The sequence below is a fragment of the Stegostoma tigrinum genome, chromosome 2 (assembly GCF_030684315.1).
Source record: "Stegostoma tigrinum isolate sSteTig4 chromosome 2, sSteTig4.hap1, whole genome shotgun sequence".
In the NCBI taxonomy this organism is placed as follows: domain Eukaryota; kingdom Metazoa; phylum Chordata; class Chondrichthyes; order Orectolobiformes; family Stegostomatidae; genus Stegostoma; species Stegostoma tigrinum.
This window is the reverse complement of record NC_081355.1, coordinates 106,805,601-106,824,610: the sequence shown is the minus strand read 5'-3', so window position 1 is coordinate 106,824,610 and position 19,010 is coordinate 106,805,601. Positions and strand designations below refer to the sequence as shown.

At 42.2% G+C, this 19,010-nt stretch overlaps 2 protein-coding genes across 5 annotated transcripts in view; one reads left to right on the top strand and one right to left on the bottom strand.

Moving 5' to 3' along the window:
- The window catches only part of dnah5l (dynein, axonemal, heavy chain 5 like), a 384,422-nt gene extending 369,756 nt beyond the window's left edge, over window positions 1-14,666 (bottom strand). For 2 of the 4 annotated variants that reach the window (XM_048552277.2, XM_048552288.2), the window contains exon 1: window positions 8,172-8,561. In XM_048552277.2, the coding sequence (XP_048408234.2) occupies window positions 8,172-8,319 (148 nt within the window). In that variant the 5' untranslated portion in view covers window positions 8,320-8,561. Of the gene's footprint in view, window positions 1-8,171; window positions 8,562-11,424; window positions 12,293-13,888; window positions 13,953-14,588 lie in introns of those variants that run through there. The other 2 variants (XM_048552307.2, XM_048552297.2) reach the window with 2 other exon arrangements.
- Window positions 13,969-19,010, top strand: part of ift57 (intraflagellar transport 57 homolog (Chlamydomonas)) — a 32,074-nt gene continuing 27,032 nt past the window's right edge. Inside the window, exon 1 of the mRNA XM_048552320.2 lies at window positions 13,969-14,296. Within this exon, the coding sequence (XP_048408277.1) occupies window positions 14,142-14,296 (155 nt within the window). The 5' untranslated portion in view covers window positions 13,969-14,141. The remainder of the gene's footprint in view (window positions 14,297-19,010) is intronic.

Below are 19,010 nucleotides of genomic sequence, written 5' to 3'. Positions count from 1 at the left end.
CTTCCATTGCAAACATAGGGCATGGCCTATTCATTTCACTTTCATGGTGTCAGGCCAGCTTTTTACAAAGAATTATGGTTCTTAGCACATTAAATATGTTGTGAACAAAAGTCTGCATTAGGATGTCTTTTTACAGCTAAATTCAAAAGGTTCTCATCTGCCCCCCCACCCCCATTCCAGGCTATACCCTTCACCCACATCCCGATAGTGTGGAATGGATCCCGTGCCAGGCTATTTCCCTCCATTCTTGCCCGCATGGCCCCTCATAGTCCCCATGCCAAAACTTGCCTTTCCAGTCAAATCACATGACCCTCAGACCCCACACTCCCCTTCCAAGCTTTAGCACTTTCATGCTGATTCATCCAGTATACTCTATACAAAAGCAATAATCCCTACAGGGATAGTGGGATATGTAAAAAAAAGGTTTTTACAAAGCAGGCATTTTTTGACAATTTTCCATCACACTAATCATTTCAGAACCTTTATAAGTTTCAATACCTGGAACTGCAAGCACTTGAAACTCTTAACTTTGGGTCAATAAACATTGCGAAATTGATAGAAGAAATCACAGGAGAGCTGACAATCAAGCAGGGCTTTGGGTATCCTAAGGGGGTTATTGATGACAGCCAAGGCTCATTATGTACTCTTGGTTGAGAGAATGTATTCAAACACAATGAGTAGAATTTTATTTATCCCTTACAGTAAAAGCCTTGGACCCCATAATTGTGTTATGTGATTCTCTCAATCAGTCACTGGAATTTCATATTTCTTGCATTATCTGTCTCTCGTGGGATCGTAACGTTGGAATCAGAAAGGTTCACCAACAAAAAAAACACATGAAATAAAATCAGAAAAATATAGTCTGTCAAGCCAAAGATGTGCAGACTAGGTGAATTGGTCATGCTAAATTGCCTGTGGTGTTCAGGCATGTGTAAATTAGGTGGGTTATAGGGAGATGGGGTCTGGATGGGATGCTCTGAGGTTCGGTGTTGACTTGTTTGCCCGAAGGGCCTGTTTCCACACTGTAGGGATTCTATGGTTTAAGCCAGTTCTGTGGTTCAGTATGATGCTGGCTGATGGTGAGCTTCAGCCCCACTTTCCCACCCATCCCTATGCCCCTCAATTCCTAGAGAGACCAATCTGTCTATTTCAATTTTAAATATAGTCAACGATTGAGCATCTGCAACGTTTTGGCATAAAGAATTAAAGCAATTCACGACACATTGAGTGAGTAAATTTCTCCCCATCTCATCCTGAAATGATTGGTCCCATGTCTTGATTCTGTTTTCCTACATTCCAGAAGTGCTCAGGGAAATCCTCTGTATCTGTCCTGTCAAATCCATCTAGAATCAACCATATTTCAATGAGAATATCTCTCATTCTTTTGAACTTCAGAAAGCATAGGAAAGAATTAGGTAACCTCAAATCATTATTCAACTCTTTCATAACCACAACCAATACTACCTACGGTATTCCAGGAGTAATCTCTTCAAAGCACTTTACAAATGTAATAAGATCTATATGATATTATATGATACTCCAGTCCATTTATCATGAAAGCTAACATGCCAATTATGTTCCTTATTGCTTGCTATACCTGCACGCTAACACTCTGAGTGCACCTAAATCTGTCTAAACATCAACATACTTTAAGTCTTTAAACAATATAATTTCTATATTCTCATGACCTAAGTGAGGCAACATTATACTGCTCCACATTATACTGCATGTGCTTTCTTCACTCCTATTCAAATAACCTGTCCATATATCTTTGCAGACTCTTTGTTTCCTCTCCCAAGATCCAATTCCACTTAGCCTTGTATCATCAGCCAACATGGGGATATTAATCATTGCTTCATTATCTTATTAGTTGATATAGATTTTAATTAGCTGAGGCCTCCGCATTATTCCTCAAAATGCTCCATTGCTTACTACCTCCAGCTTGAAAATGTTGCTTTTATCCCTACTCTTTGCTTCTTGTCATTTAACTAAACCTCTATCTTCGTTAATAATAATCCAAAATCCATGATTATTTATCCAGCAATTTCACTTTTTTGTGTAACAGCTTATCCAATATCTTTTGGAAATCCATATGTTATATCTACTGGTTTCCCATTTACTTACGTGCTACACAATAAAAGGCTTGCAACATACTATAGTCATCTCGTTGAAATAGTGATACCTTGATCACATGACACTCAGATACAGTTCTAACATAAATTACAGCAACCATGAGTCTGACATGTTGCCTATTCCACCAATTATTTATTTATTTCTCTTTAGTTTGTTTTGTCAGCATTCACTTCCACTTGATTTCCCCCTTTCTTAGAATGATATAAGTCAAGCAGATCTGACTTATGTAATTGTTCCTCTGTTATCTGTGCTAAATCTTTAGAAGAGATGTCCAATTAATTCCCCTCTCTCACTCTTCCCCATTACCTTTTTTTTCTTTTATAAATGCATATTTATTTTTCTTTTGTAGTTAATGGGACCTCTAATAGGAACATTGGGTCAGATACTAAGTTTCGTTAACATAGCTCAAATGGAATCACTGCCAAAGTGGAACATTCGACCCTAGGTTTGTATTAAATATGACTAACTATACTCCAAATCTACATGTGTGTAAGATCAGAGATCTTACTGCATATGACGCTGTAACCTCACTACTGGTAGATCACTTTAAATGTTTTCACAATGAAGCGTATATAGTTAACATTTAGATTCTGTCCATGGGGCAATGTTGATCTAATGTTTAGATTTTGAGAATTAATTATTTATTATGTCATCCAAACTTGTTTATTTATATTAATCAGGGTGATGTAAATGAATCAAAAATTCTTAAACATTCTTCCATTCTGCCCAATAAATGATTTAGTTTTATACTTTCCAAGAAGTAAATGGGTTTTCTTATTATTCCAACAAAATGAACTACCTCGGTCTTTGCTCCACTTAATTAAATTTGAAATTCTAAGCATGCTTATATCTGCCTTGGATGACAAGACATGTGGGACATCTAGTCAAGAGGAAGGAGGAAGCTTACTTAAGGTGGAGGAAGCAAGGATCGGACAGGGTGCTAGAGTTCTACAAGGTAGCCAGGAAGGAACTGAAGAATGGACTTAAAACAGCTAGAAGGGGTTATGAAACAACCTTGGTGGGTAGGATCAAGGAAAACCCCAAGGCTTTCTATACTTATGTGAGGAATAAGAGGATGACCAGAATGAGGGTAGGGCCAATCAGGGATAGTGGAGGGAACTTACGCATGGAGTCAAAGAAGGTCCTTAATGAATACTTGCCTTCAGTATTCACAAGTAAGAGGGACCTTGACGTTTGTGAGGACAGCATGAAATGGGCAGATATGTTCAAACAGGTTGATGTTAGGAAAGAGGATGAAATTTTGAAAGACATGAGGATAGATAAGTCCCATGGGTCAGATGGGATATATCCAAGGTTACAACAGAAAGCAAGGGAAGAGATTGCTGCCCCTTTGGCAATGATCTTTGTATCCTCATTGCCCACTGGAGTAGTACCAGATGACTAGAGGGAGGCAAATGTCATTCCCTTGTTCAAGAAAGGAAATAGGGATAATCCTGGGAATTACAGACCGGTCAGTCTTACTTCTGTGGTGGGAAAATTATTGGAAAGGATTCTGAGAGATAGTATTTATGATTATTTGGAAAAGCACAGCTTGATCAACATGGCTTTGTGAGGGGCAGGTCATGCCTCACAAGCCTTATTGAATTCTTTGAGGATGTGACAAAACACATTGATGAAGGCAGAGCAGCGGATGTGGTGTACATGGATTTTAGCAAGGCATTTGATAAAGTTCCACATGGTAGGCTCCTTCTGAAAGTAAGGAGGCTTGGGATTCAGGGAAATTTGGTTGTCAGGATACAAAACTGGATATCCAATAGATGACAGAGGGTGGTAGTAGATGAAAGTATTCAGCCTGGAGCTCGGTGACAAGTGGTATTCCGCAAGGATCTCTTCTGGCCCCTTTTGCTCTTTGTGATCTGTATAAACGTATTGTTATACGAGGGACTGGAAGGGTGGGTTAGTAAGTTTGCCAATGATACGAAGGTTGGTTGAGTTGTGGACATGGTGTCGGGCTGTTGTAGGTTGCAATAGTACATTGGCAGGATGTAGAGCTGGGCAAAGAAGTGGCAGATGGAATTCAACTCAAAAAAGCATGAAGTGATTCATTTTGGAAGGTCGAATTTGAGCACAGAATACAGCGTTAATGGCAGGATTGTTGGCAGTGTGGAGGAACAGAGAGATCTTGGGGTCCATGTCCATGGATCCCTCAAAGTTGCTACCCAAGTTGATAGGATTGTAAAGAAGGTGTTTGGTGTGTTGGCTTACATTGGCAGGGGAATTGAGTTTAAGAGCTGTGAGGATATGCTGCAGCTCTATAAAACAGTGGTTAGACCACACTTGGAATATTATGTTCAGTTCTGGTCACCTCATTGTGGCAAAGATGTGAAAGCTTTAGCGAGGGTGCAGAGAAGATTTACCAGAATGCTGCCTGGACTGGAGGGCAGGTCTTACGAGGAAAGGTTGACAGAGCTAGGAATTTTTTCATTGGAGCGAAGAAGGATGAGAGGTGACTTGATAGAGGTGTACAAGATGATGAGAGGCATAGATAGAGTGGATAGTCAGAGACTTTTTCCCAGGGCGGAAATGACTAATACGAGGGGCATAATTTTAAGGTGGGGGAGATGTCAGAGGTAGGTTCTTTACACAGAGAGTGATGGGCACATTGAATGCACTGCTGTCAGTGGCAGTGAAGTCATAACTTAGGGACTTTTAAATGGCTCTTGGATAGGATCATGGAGGATAGTAATATGTATGGTATGCAGGGTAGTTTGATCTTAGTAGGATAATAGGTTGGCACAACATTTTGGGCCAAAGGTCTTTTACTGTGCTGTACTGTTCTATGGCTGGAATCGAACCTGGGTTCCTGGTACTATGAGGCAGCAATGTTGACCACTGAACTACTGTGCTGCCATTTTAACTTCTAAAATGGTTAATGTTAGACTGTGACCACTTTCTAAGATAACTGAAACTCAATGAACAAGAAAGCCATAAGGCTATAAGACTTGTTTCCTAAGGCTTATATAAGCCTCCTTCTTCCTCTTAACCAGTCGTTCGACCTCTCTTGAGAACCAAGGCTCCCTCACTCGACCGCATCTTCCCTACCTGCTAGGGACAAACATATTGAGCACACACAATATGCATTCCTTAAACAATCTTCATTTTTCTCTCATGCTCTTTCCCTGTTCCCATTTCATGTTACCCAGTTCTTGTCTAACAGAATTATAATTACCTTTCCACCAATTATAAACCTTACCCTGCTATATGTACCTATCCTTTTCCATGACCATTGTAAAACTAACAGAGTTATGATTGCTACTGCCAAAATACTCTCCTATCAACAGATCTAACACTTGGCCCGGTTCATTGCCAAGCACCAAATCCAAAGTGGGCCCTCCTCGTGTTGGTCTATCTACATACTGTGTCAGGAATCCTTACTGGGCGCACTGGACAAAATCCGTTCCATCTAGAACATAGAACAAAGAACATAGAACATTACAGCACAGTACAGGCCCTTCAGCCCTCGATGTTGTGCCGACCTGTCATACCGATCTCAAGCCCATCTAACCTACACTAATCCACGTACGTCCATATGCTTGTCCAATGACGACTTAAATGTACCTAAAGTTGGCGAATCTACTACCGTTGCAGGCAAAGCGTTCCATTCCCTTACTACTCTCTGAGTAAAGAAACTACCTCTGACGTCTGTCCTATATCTTTCACCCCTCAATTTAAAGCTGTGCCCCCTCGTGCTCGCCGTCACCATCCCAGGAAAAAGGCTCTCCCTATCCACCCTATCTAACCCTCTGATTATTTTATATGTTTCAATTAAGTCACCTCTCAATCGAAACTATTACAAGTAAAAAGTTTCCAATCAATATTTGGAAAGTTGAAGTCACCCATGACTACAACCCTGTGACTTCTGCACCTTTCCAGTATCTGCCTCTCAATCCGCTCCTCCACTTCTCTGCAACTATTAGAAGGTCTGTAAAAAAAACCCCAAAGTGACTGCTCCTTTCTTGTTCCTGACCTCAACCCAAACTGACTCTGTAGATATATCATTCTCGACCTGCCTTTCAGTAGCTGCTATGCTAGTCCTGACTAGTGTTGCCACTCCCCCTCCTCTTTTACCATCCTCCCTATTTCTTTTAAAGCGTCTAAATCCTGGAACTTCCAACAACCATTCCTGACCCTGAGTTACCCAAGTTTCTGTAATAGCCATGACATCATAGTCCCAAGTACTGACCCATGCTCTAAGTTCATCTGCCTTATTTCAGATACTTCTAGCATTGAAGTATTCACACTTCAAAACATCCCTGTGTCCACATTACGCTCCATCCACCGCAATTCTTTATTAGTAACCTCACTCCCTGTTGTGTCTGTTGGAAGGCTGAATACCTCATCCTACCTCATCCAGTTATTGTATTTATTTTCTCCCTGCCTTTTGCCCCTTGAATATTTAGGATGCTTTTGAAGTCTTCTATTGTGAAGATGGATGCAAAATATTTATTCAACTCCTTTGCCATTTCTCGGTTCCCTGTTATTATTTTCTTAGCCTCATTCTCTAAGGGGCCTATGTTAAATTTGGCCTGTCTCTTCTTTTTATTATAGTTAAAGAATCTCTTGCTGTTCATCTTGACATTTCTTCCAAGTTTACCTTCAAAGTTTACTTGGTTCCTTTAGTTTTTTTTTGTCTTTTGTAGATTTTTAAAATTTTATGAATACTCTGATTTGCCCCTATTCTTACCACATTGTCTGACTATTTTTCCTCAGTTTGATTCTATCCTTACGTCCCTAGTTAACCATGGTCGGCTTTACCACTGCCTAAAATTCTACTTTTGCACTGGGATGTATCTTTGCTGTGAATTATGAATCAATTTCTTAAATGTCTGCCCTTTTTCCTGATACATCTTTGCTGCTAATGGACTCTATTCCCAGTCCATTCTGGCCAGCTCTGCCCTGGTTTCTTTGTAATTACCATTATTTAAGCTTAATGCAGATGTTTCCAACCCAAGTCCTTCCCTTTCAAATTGAATGCTGAAGTCTTTCATGTTATGATAGCTGTTTCCTCCTGGATCTTTTACTCTGAATTAATTTGTTTACCCTGCATCATTACACATCACCGGATCCAAAATAGCTTAGTCCGTGGTTGAATCTCCAACATATTGATTCCCCTTACATTTAGCACCAAGCTGAGAGCCTAAGGGTGGAAGTAATGACACATCCTTCTGTCTGCATCTGAATATGAACAATATGTAGTGGGTGTCTCAAATTGCTCAAAAACTATAAACAACAGTGCCTCCACAAAATCCTTAAACAAAAAACACTGGCAGGATGGAATCTCGAGTGACAGTGTCCTCTCTTAGACTAACATTCCCAGCATCGAGACACTGGTCACTGTCAATCATTGTATTGAGAGGACCACATTATCAGTGAGTTAGGAATAAGACCTCCAAAACGAGGTCTCTCGTCCAAGCTTCCTCACAACTAGCAGTTACCAGAAAGGCAGGGTAAATGCTTCAAGGACATATTTAAAGCTGCCCTGAAAAAATACAATATCCACACCAATTCATGGGATTCTTTAGCCCAAGACGGTCCCCAAACTGGAGAAGAAAAGCATCAGCTAAAGTGTCCACTAGGTCCAATATTTCCAACAGACAGCAATGGAGGCCAAGCACAAACGACATTAAGAAGTATGTGAAAATTTTACTACCCACCCACCCACCCCCACAAATACCATCTGTCCCACCAGTAAATCCAGCAATGAACTGCCCAGTCACTTCAGGACCTACAACTCCAGAGTTATTAGAGATAATGGGAACTGCAGATGCTGGAGAATCCAAGATAATAAAGTGTGAAGCTGGATGAACACAGCAGGCCAAGCAGCATCTCAGGAGCACAAAAGCTGACGTTTCGGGCCTAGACCCTTCGTCATAACTCGAGTTATTCTCGGTTTTTAAGAACTGAGTCAGAAGATGCTGTTAGTCTTATGATGGAGTGTTTTATGTTGGACTGACAGTAAAGTTCGACATCCTGTTAACCCAATTACTACCAACAATCGGTAATACGCCTGGACTCACCTTTATGATCAGTGTGGCTAATGGAAATAAGCGGAGGCGAGAGTTCAATGTCAGGTTTGGGTGAGGGCAGTTTATTCAACTCGTTCTCCTCTGTCGTGTCCCCTGGGGGTTGAATTTTGTCCCCAGCGGCTTTCCCATCCTCTGACATTGTTCGCGAAGGGTGATGGAAGTCAAAGAGGAGCCTGCAGAACGGGCTCCCTAAAAGACTTCAACCGACTCTCTCGCTCTGTCCACTCACTCCTCCACTGCCTCCGAACCTTGGAAATTGTCACGATATAAACTCTGCACCTAACTGGAAAGGAGCCAGTTGAAAACAATAACACTGAAGAAAGATTATTTTCTTTTATTGCCAGAAAGAACGGGTTTGTTTACAGACTTTGGGCAGCAGAGTGTGCCGGTGAGTGAAAAGAAAATCTGGAAACAGTTGTTGTGGAATCTCAGTTGCTTGGAAACCGGTGAAGCTGGAACAGGACGCTCTGCAGTGGGAAAGCACTACATAAGTAGCCCAGCAACAATCACTGTGCCCAGACTCCACTAAACAGGCACGAGCTATAATTAAATTGTTTGCGTTTTACTCCCCCAGAGATTAAATCTGACATTTATACTCAACTGTTATAGAATTATATCTGCCTAAGTCACAAGCATGACCCGAAAAGTAAAGGATATAATTCAGAGTTCCCCATTTGTCTTAATCATAAAATCTGTCTAACCAAGTTCTGACAGGATCCATCACACCTCAAGGTGAAACCCTTTCTTTTGGGGGGGGATGTTGCGGAAGTACTAACGAGTTTTGTTTTATTTTTATTTGAAACTGGAAATGTACAAAGCAGATTCCAGTTTACAACCTTCTCTCACATAAACAGCAATTAAACTGGGACTTCAGGCTGTAATTTGTTGTCAAGATCAGAGTGCGACCTTGAGGGGACCAGGTGACCTCAAACATAATCAGGGAAGTGTTTCCTCTTGGTTGTGTTGCTTCTTTGATGCAGTAATCTATACAAAAGACCGGGAAGTTGATGTTTCGGGTCTTGACCCGAAACGGCAACTTTCCTGCTGAAGGTTCTCGACCCAAAACATTAACTTTCCTGCTCCTCTGATGCTGCTTACTGATTCACAAAAAAGATAGAATAGTTCAGCATGTCCTGTCTGTTCTCATATTTGAATTCTTTATACAGCAAAGACTCAGTAAGTGCCGAATAAAATGGTGCAAAATTAACTTAAATGATAACATCATAAAATAAGGTTCAATGTGGGGATAGCCACTGATTTTTGTAGCATTTATTTCCATTCACAACTCTTAGATAATAATGCTGCAATGATTCCCCATTCCAGCTCTTAGTCAATATTCTGTGGTGAGTAACCTATTTCCTGAACCCATGATCTTTCCAACATCCACACAAAAGACTTCTTGCTTGATTCTGCAACATTTCTCACATAGCCCACGGCATTCAGGCCCCTACAGTGTTTGCCCTCTGTCTCCCACTTTACAACAACTACATTTCAAAGGTAGCTAGCATTAATTGTGAATTATTTTAAAATATCTTGAGGCCACGAAACGTGTTGGTATGAGCCATGTTCCTATGAAGCACCTTGGGCATTTAATATTTCAGAAAGCATTGGTTGTTAGTTGCAGTTTTTTTTTTAATTAACCTGTTCAGAGATGCTCTTACACAGCTGTGCAGCAGGTGGTAACAGGACTCAGGTCACCTGGGTTCAGAAAGGTGATGGAATAACAATGGTCTCAGTTGTAATTTAGTTGGTGACGTTCTTGCTCTGAGGCAGAAAGTTGAGTTTTGTGCACAACAATCTAAGTTGATGATCCAGTGCAGTACTGAAAGAGAGCTATATTGTCAAAAGTGGTGTTTTTCAAATGATATGTTGAATGCTGGCCACATTCATCTCTCAGATGGGCATGAAAAAGTTCCATGGTGCTATTTCAAACAGAAGCAGAAAAGTCAGCCTCAGTGTCCAGGCCAATATTTATCCCTCAACCACATCATAAAAATAGATTATCTCCACAAATATCACAATGCTGTGCACAAGTAATGTTTCCTCCATTACAATAGGGACAATAATTCAAAAAAATTCGTTAGATGTGAAATTCAGCAGTTGTGAATGCACTTTATAAAAGAATCTGTCTTCTTCTTTTCATTTGCCGAGATAACAGCAGCTGTTAAAAAAAACCCCAAGGAGATCAACACATTTCAGAAAATAATTGTTCTGCTTGATTGATAACCTACAGTCACCTTAATTATGCATAGAAACATGGAAAGATTTACACCACAGAAGCAGGTCATCTGGTCCATTGTATTCATGCTGAACAAAAAAGAGAAATACATCGTTCCAGCCAGAATGAAACATTTTAACCTTAACTGTTTGCTTCCTGCCACTGAGGCAATTTTAAGCCAACCTGCTAGTTCCCCTTGAATCCTATTAACATTTAATTTTCAGATCATTTCACACATCAAAGGCATTATTCTCACTGTCTCATATGTGACCTATACAACTGAAGGATGACTTCTCTGGCCTGCTTCAAATCCTTAAATTTGTTCTTCTTCTATGTCAAATGATTAACTGATCATTTAATTTTCCATTTGTATTACAGTATGCAAATTCGTCACAGATAGCTGAATCTTACTTTTTTCGTTAAGTGTCAGTTTTGTCAAGTTTCACGGAAGGTTTCTCTACAGAATGCTTATGGAGATATCTTGCCATTATCTTCCCAATACCATTGAATTAACTAACAACCTGCCTTGTCCAGTAAGAACCACAGTATTTAGGTAGTATGGCTGGTGTTCCTTTGCATACACTTCCCCACTCTTTCAACCTAGTCACTGTTAAACCAACAAGTGACACAGTTTCCCTGTCTTTAGTCACATCTTGTCTCACCATCCAAAGTCACAATGACTCTATCCCAAATGCCCACTGTAGATGCACATCTTGTCATTGTCCCATTGGGGAACGTTAATACAGGTAAGCAATTGGCAATTTTTAAAAAAAGCTATATGAAGACTGCACCAGAGGCTGAATGTATCAGGGTCGCCTGACCAATTGCCCCTCACCCCCAAATGGACTGAGGACTAGCTTCCACCCACTTTCAAGATGGCCATTTGGTTGAATAAACATACAGTGTGATGGCACACTAGGAGCTGGCACATACTGTCCATATTAGATTGACATCCTGGAGTGCTCTATAGCAAGATGCACTCCAGCCCAGGCAGGTCTTTACTGACAAGCACAAGAAGCAACTTACCTGTCTAAATGAGCACATCAATATCTGAAGAATGGTCCTGACCCAAAACGTCAACTTTCCTGCTCCTCTGATGCTGCCTGGCCTGTTGTGTTCCTCCAGCTCCACATTTTATAACTTCTGACTCCAGCATCTGCAGTTCTTGCTATCTCTGACATCAACATGATTGTGCTTTAGCCTTTAGACTCTGGCTGAAGCATCAAAGTGCTAACAGGCACGGCACTGCATGGCAGGGATGCTGAAAGCATGCAACTAGACATTAGGTGAGTAAGTGCTTACAGAGCAAGTGAGCAGCCTTGAGACATAACCTGGTCCAATCCATCAGCTGGGAGCCAGTCCTTGCATGCAGAATGTCCTTTTGATGCAAGTTTCAATGCGCCCTGCAATGTGTATCCTGCAAGTGGATTAGGTGCCATGAGAATCCTGGGGATTTGGTAGTTATTGGAATTAATATTGGATGAAACATTCCCTCCCTACTCAGTCACTTCAAGGTTCCTAAGACTCCTTGCAGGCCAACCAGCGTGTCAATGCTTTGTCTTCAGCTTTCAGAAGTGGCTGCTGCCCACAAACTTTGGAGGTCCTGCGCTAAAAAGGTGATATGGAGTATTGGTTGAACATGCATTGATGAGGGCTGTGCAGCTGGCGCCCAAGGATTGTGCACTGAGATGCTATTGTATGCTGAGAAACACGGAGCCTCTTTGCAGTCAGTAACAAGCTGAAGTCAGCAGGTTTTTGTTGTCTAGTTTGCACACAGTGGGCAGTAGATGAGGCAGCTGCACATTAATATGTGTAGTTAATAAGGTTGCCAACAAACAATAATCTTTCTTTATAGGTATCTCGCCATTGCCTGGTACGAATCACACCTTGACACCTGGAATAAAAAGATACAGACCCTTCTGAACTTCTTGCTTGATTCTGCAACATTTCTCATTCAGGCCCCTATAAATTTTACAACATAACAAAGTGTGAAGCTGGATGAACGCAGCAGGCCAAGCAGCATCTTAGGAGCACAAAAGCTGACGTTTCGGGCCTAGGCACTTCATCAGAAAAGGGGGATGGGGAGAGGGTTCTGAAATAAATAGGGAGTGAGGGGCAGGCGGACTGAAGATGGATAGAGGAGAAGATAGGTGGAGAGGAGAGTATAGGTGGGGAGGGGATAGGTCAGTCCAGGGAGGACGGACAGGTCAAGGAGGCGGGATGAGGTTAATAGGTGGTAAATGGACGTGTGGCTTGAGGTGGGAGATGGGGATAGGTGAGAGGAAGAACAGGTTAGCAAGGCAGGGACGAGCTGGGCTGGTTTTGGGATGCAGTGGGGGAGGGGGAGATTTTAAAGCTGGTGAAGTCCACATTGATACCATTGGGCTGCAGGGTTCCCAAGCGGAACATGAGTTGCTGTTCCTGCAAACTTCAGGTGGCATCTTTGTGGCACTGCAGGAGGCCCATGATGGTCATGTCGTCTGAGGAATGGGAGGGGATGTTAAAATGGTTCACGATTGCGAACCAAGCGGAGGTGTTCTGCAAAGCAGTCCCCAAGCCTCCGCTTGGTTTCCCCAATGTAGAGGTAGCCACAGCGGGTACAGTGGTTACAGTATACCACATTGGCAGATGTGCAGGTGAACATCTGCTTAATATGGAAAGTCATCTTGGGGCCTGGGATGGGGGTGAGGGAGGAGGTGTTGGGGTAAGTGTAGCACTTCCTGCGGTTGCAGGGGAAGGTGCCGGGTGTGGTGGGCTTGGAGGGGAGTGTGGAGCGGACAAGGGAGTCACGGAGGGCGTGGTCTCTCCGGAAAGCAGACAGGGGTGGGGATGGAAAATTGTCTTGGGTGGTGGGGTCGGATTGTAGATGGCGGAAGTGTCGGAAGATGATGCGTTGTATCCGGAGGTTGGTGGGGTGGTATGTGAGGATCAGGGGGATTCTCTTAGGGCGGTTATTGTGGGGGCGGGGTGTGAGGGAGGTGTAGCGGGAAATGCGGGAGACACGGTCAAGGGCGTTCTCGACTACTGCGGGGCGGAGGGGCAGGGGAGTTGCTTACCTTATGTTTCCCACTTTACAACAACTATATTTCTAAGGCAGCTGGCATTAATTATGAATTTTTTAGAGGCATATCAAAGTCATGAAATGTGTACTTATGAGGCATGTCACTACAAAGCATCATGGAATGTTTTATGTAATTGAAACCCTTAAGTTGTTAGTGGCAGATGACTTTTCTAAAAAAAATCTGTTCAAAAATAGTATTACACACCTCTGCAGTAGGTGAAAAGTTGAACCATAAGTCCCCTGGACTCAGTAATAGGGACATAACCCTGACACTATAAAATCCCCTCACTACTCATATACCTATTTTCCTAATCACCTCCTATACAGAGATGTAACGACACACACACACACACCTCTAAAGTGGGACTTGAACTGGGGCCTCCTCGCTCAAAAGTAAGGATATCACCGTTGCTCCACAAGTGCCCTTACCAGCTGCTTGTGGTGTTCATCATTCCCAGCCCCTAGTGATATAATACCTCGTCTTTGCAGCGTTTTCCCCTACACAACTCCTCTCACTGCTGACCTCACTTCCTGGATACGCTGTGTTCGGTTCGAACCGGGCGGGCGCATTAACCGTTTAATTTTTACATCACGGACAGTGTCCGGGCAGTGGACACAGAGCGGGCGGGTAAACCCCGGAGAAAGGCCGAGAGCCCCTCCCTCCCCTTGAGCCGCTGCTCCCATGGCCGATGATGGCCGGCGAGGCGATGAAGGGGAGCGCGGGCCTGGCGCCGTCTATCAGATGTTTGTCACCATGGAGGACCTGCTGGATAAGCTGAAGCTGATGGACTACGAGGAGAATCTGATCCGGAGAAACAACATGAAGGCGCTGTCGAGGTGGGCCTCTGTGGTAATTAACCCGGGACAGGGCTGCAGAGTGACCCCCAACCCCCATGATCTGAAACTTAGGGGAGATAGTAGGCATTGCCGAAGCTGAAGAATCTGAGATAACAAGGTGTAGAGCTGGATGAACACAGCAGGCCAAACAGTTTCAGGTTGGGACCCTTCTTCAGAAAAAAAGGAATTCTTTCCTGCTCGGCCTGCTGTGTTCCTCCAGCTCCACACCTTGTTACCTGAGTCTGAGGGGAGTCCCCTTTTGCTGCACGCCCCCTTAATCGGCCCTACTTACCATCCTATTCCCATTTCCATTTCCATTCGGCGTATTTAAAGACCTTTTGAATGTCGAAAGCAAGTAATCGGTCCAACGTATAGGCCAGAATTGAAATATTTTGTGATATTGTAGAAAGTGTACAGCCAAAATAGAGTAGAATTCCTACCCCACACACCAAGGAATGACAGCAAAGGGGGGAAAAAGTTGCATTTGCATTGAAATAGCAAAAAGTGCAGATGCTGTAGTCAGAAACAACAGTGCGGAGCTGGATGAACACAATAGGTCAGGCATCATCAGAGGCGCAGGAAAGTTGACGGAACAAAAACAGAAGTTGCTCGAAAAGCTCAGCAGGTCTGGCAGCATCTGTGAAGGAAAAAAAAAGTTAATGTTTCGGGTCCGGGTCCCTTGGGTTGAATTCTGACGAAGGATCACCAGACCCGAAACGTTAACTCTTGTTTCTTTCCTTCACAGATGCTGCCAGACCTGCTGAGTTTTTCCAGCAACTTTGTTTTTGTTCCTGATTTATAGCATCCGCAGTTCTTTCTCTTTTTATTCAGGAAAGTTGATGTTTCGGGCCGGGACCCTTCTTCAGAAATGGACCACACAGTGTCGTCACTTGCATTTATATAGCAATGTCCTACAGCCTTTCGCAGTGGATGGAGCATGTCCCCATTGTTCAAATATCACGGAGCCAGTTTGAGCTCAGCAATGTTCCACAAAGAGCATTTTAGAAAATTATTTGAGTCCTATGTGATAGACTCATGTGGACAACTTGGCAAACTTGACTACTCTTCTTTGAATGGTCGGTAAAATCTTTTACATTTATCAAAAATGACAGATTGGTTGTTAGTTGAATTTTCATCTGAAAGATGAAAGACAGTGCAGCACTCCCTCAGTACTAATTAAAGTGTCAAACTTGAATTATGTATTGCATCCCTGGACTGAGTTTGAGGTCATAATCTGACTCGGACACGAATGCTCATCAGTGAATTAAAGCCGACTGTTTATTGTTGTGAAGAAAAGCATGTGGGGAAAATAGTGTTTATCCCTGGAACAAGAAGAGTGAGATGCAAATCTATTGAAAGTTTTCAAAGCTATGAGAACTTTTTAAAAAATGTTAATAGTGGTCCATGTTTCAGTAACAAGGGGTCTAAACCTGGAATTATCCCTAAAATAATAAGGGAAAGGCAGAACATTCTTTTCACTGTTAAAATAACGAACTGTTTCTTTTATAATGTATAAAAGTGGCAATGATCATAGGATAATTTAGAAAGAATTAACTAAGTGTTTTTGAGGGCAGAGTATAAATCATAATTCACTAAATTAGATTCAGTTGAAAAGCTAGTGCTAGTACAAGTGCAATGGACCATAAAGCCTTCCTTCTGATGTTCCTGTCTGGTTCATGATAAATGTTATAAATGAATAGACTGAATTGTTGTTATCATAATGGGCTGGATTTTCCAAGGAATGGGAATGATTGCTATATGCCCTTTTTTTTATGAAAGGAAAGAGCTCCACATTTCTGACAGGAGATCCCAATCATGGCTGTTTAAATAATGCAGAGTCACACCTTGATTTTCATTCTCCTGTATTGCAGAATCTTCAAATTTCCTGGGCAGTCCTTTGGAATTTGCAGCATCTATCTTAGAGTAACAACTGCCTGGCCATCAGAAAATCTCGGCCAATATATCTATGACAATTTATCCTGATTGTTATGGTCTTTAAATTTGCTATAATAACTTTATTTGACAAGCCCTGCTTCTCATGTTTCCTTGTTTTGGTTCTACACAAGCTTCTTACAATCAGCATTCTAAAATAATAGTCAGCCAACAATTTCATGAAAGCTTGAATTTTATTTATACTTATTTTGAAGTTTGAAATGCTTCATATGTCTTTATGTTCATGCTTCATAAATCTTTATGTTCATGTAGTGCAAAGGTTATTTGACCTTTTGTAAACATTGGATATCAATGAGTTGATATTTTATGTGCTCGTATACTTTATTCCCCACTCCTTCTATCCTGAAATGGAAATCTCTAAAGTTGATCTGAAGCCTAAATGTAACCCTTCTTCCTTAGAAGAAATCCGCTGCAGCTATGTGCTCAGTTCTTTCCAAATCTTCAAATGAGGTGATTTATATTTCTGATCTTCTCAATAGCTTTGTATGAGCTCCAAAAAATATTTTAAATAATGTAATTTCTGGGGAGAGCCAGGGAGGTTATAGAGGATACACGAGATCTCAAATGTGGCATCAGTTGAAATATAATCAATTAGCGAGTTTTGAGAAGATTTGTAGCTCAGGTTGAGGTTCTGGATGTGAGTTTGCTCGCTGACCTGGAAGGTTAGTTTTCAGACGTTTCGTCACCATTCTAGCTAACATCATCAGTGAGTCTCCGACAAAGCACTGGTGTTATGTCCCGCTTTCTATTTATCTGGTTAGGTTTCCTTGGGTTGGTGATGTCATTTCCTGTTCTTTTTCTCAGGGGATGGTAGATTGGCTCCAAATCAATGTGTTTGTTGATGGAGTTCCGGTTGGAATGCCATGCCTCTAGGAATTCTCATGCGTGTTTCTGTTTGGCTTGTCCTAGGATGGATGTGTTGTCCCAATCAAAGTGGTGTCCTTCCTCATCTGTATGTAAGGATACGAGTGATAGTGGGTCATGTTGTTTTGTGGCTAGTTGATGTTCATGTATCCTGGTGGATAGCTTTCTGCCAGTTTGTCCAATGTAGTGTTTGTCACAGTTGTTGCAAGGTATTTTGTAGATGACGTTTGTTTTATTTGTTGTCTGTATAGGGTCTTTTAAGTCCATTGGCTGCTGTTTTAGTGTGTTGGTGGGTTTGTGGGCTACCCTGATGCCAAGAGGTCCGAGTAGTCTGGCAGTCATTTCGGAAATGTCTTTGATGTAGGGGAGAGTGGTTATGGTTTCTGAGCCCGTTTTGTCTGTTTGTTTGGGTTTATTGCTGAGAAATCGGCGGACTGTTCATAGGGTACCCATTCTTTTTGAATACGCTGTATAGGTGATTTTCCTCTGCTCTGCGTAGTTCCTCTGTGCTGCAGTGTGTGGTGGCTCGTTGGAATAATGTTCTAATGCAGCTTCGTTTGTGGGTGTTGGGATGGTTGCTTCTGTAGTTCAGTATTTGGTCCGTATGTATTGTTTTCCTGTAGATGCTAGTTTGAAGTTCCCCATTGGCTGTTCGCTCTACTGTGACATCTAGGAATGGCAGTTTATTGTTGTTTTCCTCCTCTTTTGTGAATGTTATGCCAGTAAGGGTATTATTGATGGTCTTGAAGGTTTCCTCTAATTTGTTTTGTTTAGTGATGACAAAGGTGTCATCCACATAGCGGACCCAAAGTTTGGGTTGGATGATTGGCAGAGCTGTTTGTTCGAGTCTCTGCATTACTGCCTCTGCGAAGGACCCTGATGTCGGAGATCCCATGGGTGTACCGTTGGTTTGTCTGCAGGTTTTGTTATTGAAAGTGAAGTGGGTGGTGAGGCATAGGTCCACTAGCTTGATGATGTTGTCCTTGCTGTTGAGGTTGGTGGTGTCTGGTGTATGTGTCTTCGGTTCGTCTAATAGTATAAGACACTATTAGAAGAACCGAAGACACATACACCAGACACCACCAACCTCATCAGCAAGGACAACATCATCAAGCTAGTGGACCTATGCCTCACCACCCACTTCACTTTCAATAACAAAACCTGCAGACAAACCAACGGTACACCCATGGGATCTCCGACATCAGGGTTCTTAGCAGAGGCAGTAATGCAGAGACTCGAACAAACAGCTCTGCCAATCATCCAACCCAAACTTTGGGTCCGCTATGTGGATGACACCTTTGTCATCACTAAACAAAACAAATTAGAGAAAACCTTCAAGACCATCAATAATACCCTTACTGGCATAACATTCACAAAATGCCATTCCTAGATGTCACAGTAGAGCGAACAGCCAATGGGGAACTTCAAACCAGCGTCTACAGGAAAACAATTCGTATGGACCAAATACTGAACTACAGGAGCAACCATCCCAACACCCACAAACGAAGCTGCATTAGAACATTATTCCAACGAGCCACCACACACTGCAGCACAGAGGAACTACGCAGAGCAGAGGAAAATCACCTATAGCGTATTCAGAAAGAATGGGTACCCTATGAACACAGTCCGCCGATTTCTCAGCAATAAACCCAAACAAACAGACAAAACGGGCTCAGAAACCATAACCACTCTCCCCTACATCAAAGACATTTCCGAAATGACTGCCAGACTACTCGGACCTCTTGGCATCAGGGTAGCCCACAAACCCACCAACACACTAAAACAGCAGCCAATGAACTTAAAAGACCCTATACAGACAACAAATAAAACAAACGTCATCTACACAATACCTTGCAAGAACTGTGACAAACACTACATTGGACAAACTGGCAGAAAG